Raw genomic sequence first — 886 nt, 5'->3', positions numbered from 1 at the left:
TACCACTACTGGCCCGACAGCCTTGGTCAGGAAACCCATCCGTACCCCAGTCCCATCCACTGACCGAGCCGTTTCTCTCCGGTGGTCTGTGCTCCCATTTACTGGTGTGTGATGGTGCTGGGCACCCTCTTAGGGCTCTCCACCTGTCATCTCACGTGACCCTCCTAAGAGCCCCAAGCACTGGCTAGTCATTGCCGGCATTTGAGAAATGAGGGCTCAGGAAAGTGACGTGAGGAGCTCGAGGTTGCAGGTGCCAAGCAGTGAAGGTGGGGGTGGAACCCAGTTCTGCTTCCAGTGAGGCAAGCCAACGCCTACCCAACCTACCTACCCAGCACCTCCGGGGACAGGCTCTCACCTGCGGGTGGCCGTGCCGCTTCACGTCCATAAGGGCAAAGGAGCAGATGTCGCCGACCCCAGCCACATCCACAGTAAAGTGCCGAAAGAAGTCGATAATCTCCAAGGCTCGGGGCCGAAACCAGAAGATCAGAAACAAGGGGGTGAGGACAGGGGACAGGAGCTCCTCCACCAGGGAGACCTGGAGAAAGCAGGCCCGAGGCCGAGAAGGGCTTGCTGAGGGCAACCTCCAACCCCGTCACTCCGGGGGCCCACCCCCAGACCCCGGCGGGCAGCCAAAAGTCCCCGCAGCGCCGCTTCCGGCGTGACCCTCACAGCTCGGTATTGCAACAGCCGCGCCATCTGCCTGTAAGAGCTGGTCCTGCCGGCAGGGCCGGTCTCCTCGGGGAGGTAGTGCATGTGGGCCAAGGCCGCCTGCAGCAGGAGCTGCGGCGAACGGCCTTGGCCTTGCTCATCCGGAATGAAAGACCTAGAGGGCGGGATCGGGGTGGGGAAAGAAGGGGGCCTGCGGTTCAGAGGATGTGCGGGGGGG

General features: G+C 62.8%; 1 protein-coding gene across 1 annotated transcript in view; it reads right to left on the bottom strand.

Moving 5' to 3' along the window:
- Positions 1–886, bottom strand: part of ATG9B (autophagy related 9B) — an 8468-nt gene that overhangs the window by 2890 nt on the left and 4692 nt on the right. The window contains exons 8-9 of the mRNA XM_010857364.1: positions 670–881; positions 356–535 (exon numbers count right to left, since the gene is read on the bottom strand). Coding sequence (XP_010855666.1) covers positions 356–535; positions 670–881 — 392 coding nt within the window. The remainder of the gene's footprint in view (positions 1–355; positions 536–669; positions 882–886) is intronic.

The sequence above is a fragment of the Bison bison genome, unplaced genomic scaffold, assembly GCF_000754665.1.
Source record: "Bison bison bison isolate TAMUID 2011002044 unplaced genomic scaffold, Bison_UMD1.0 scf7180017864379, whole genome shotgun sequence".
NCBI classification, from domain to species: domain Eukaryota; kingdom Metazoa; phylum Chordata; class Mammalia; order Artiodactyla; family Bovidae; genus Bison; species Bison bison.
The sequence above is the reverse complement of the archived record's forward strand: the minus strand, read 5'-3'. Positions and strand labels throughout refer to the sequence as shown.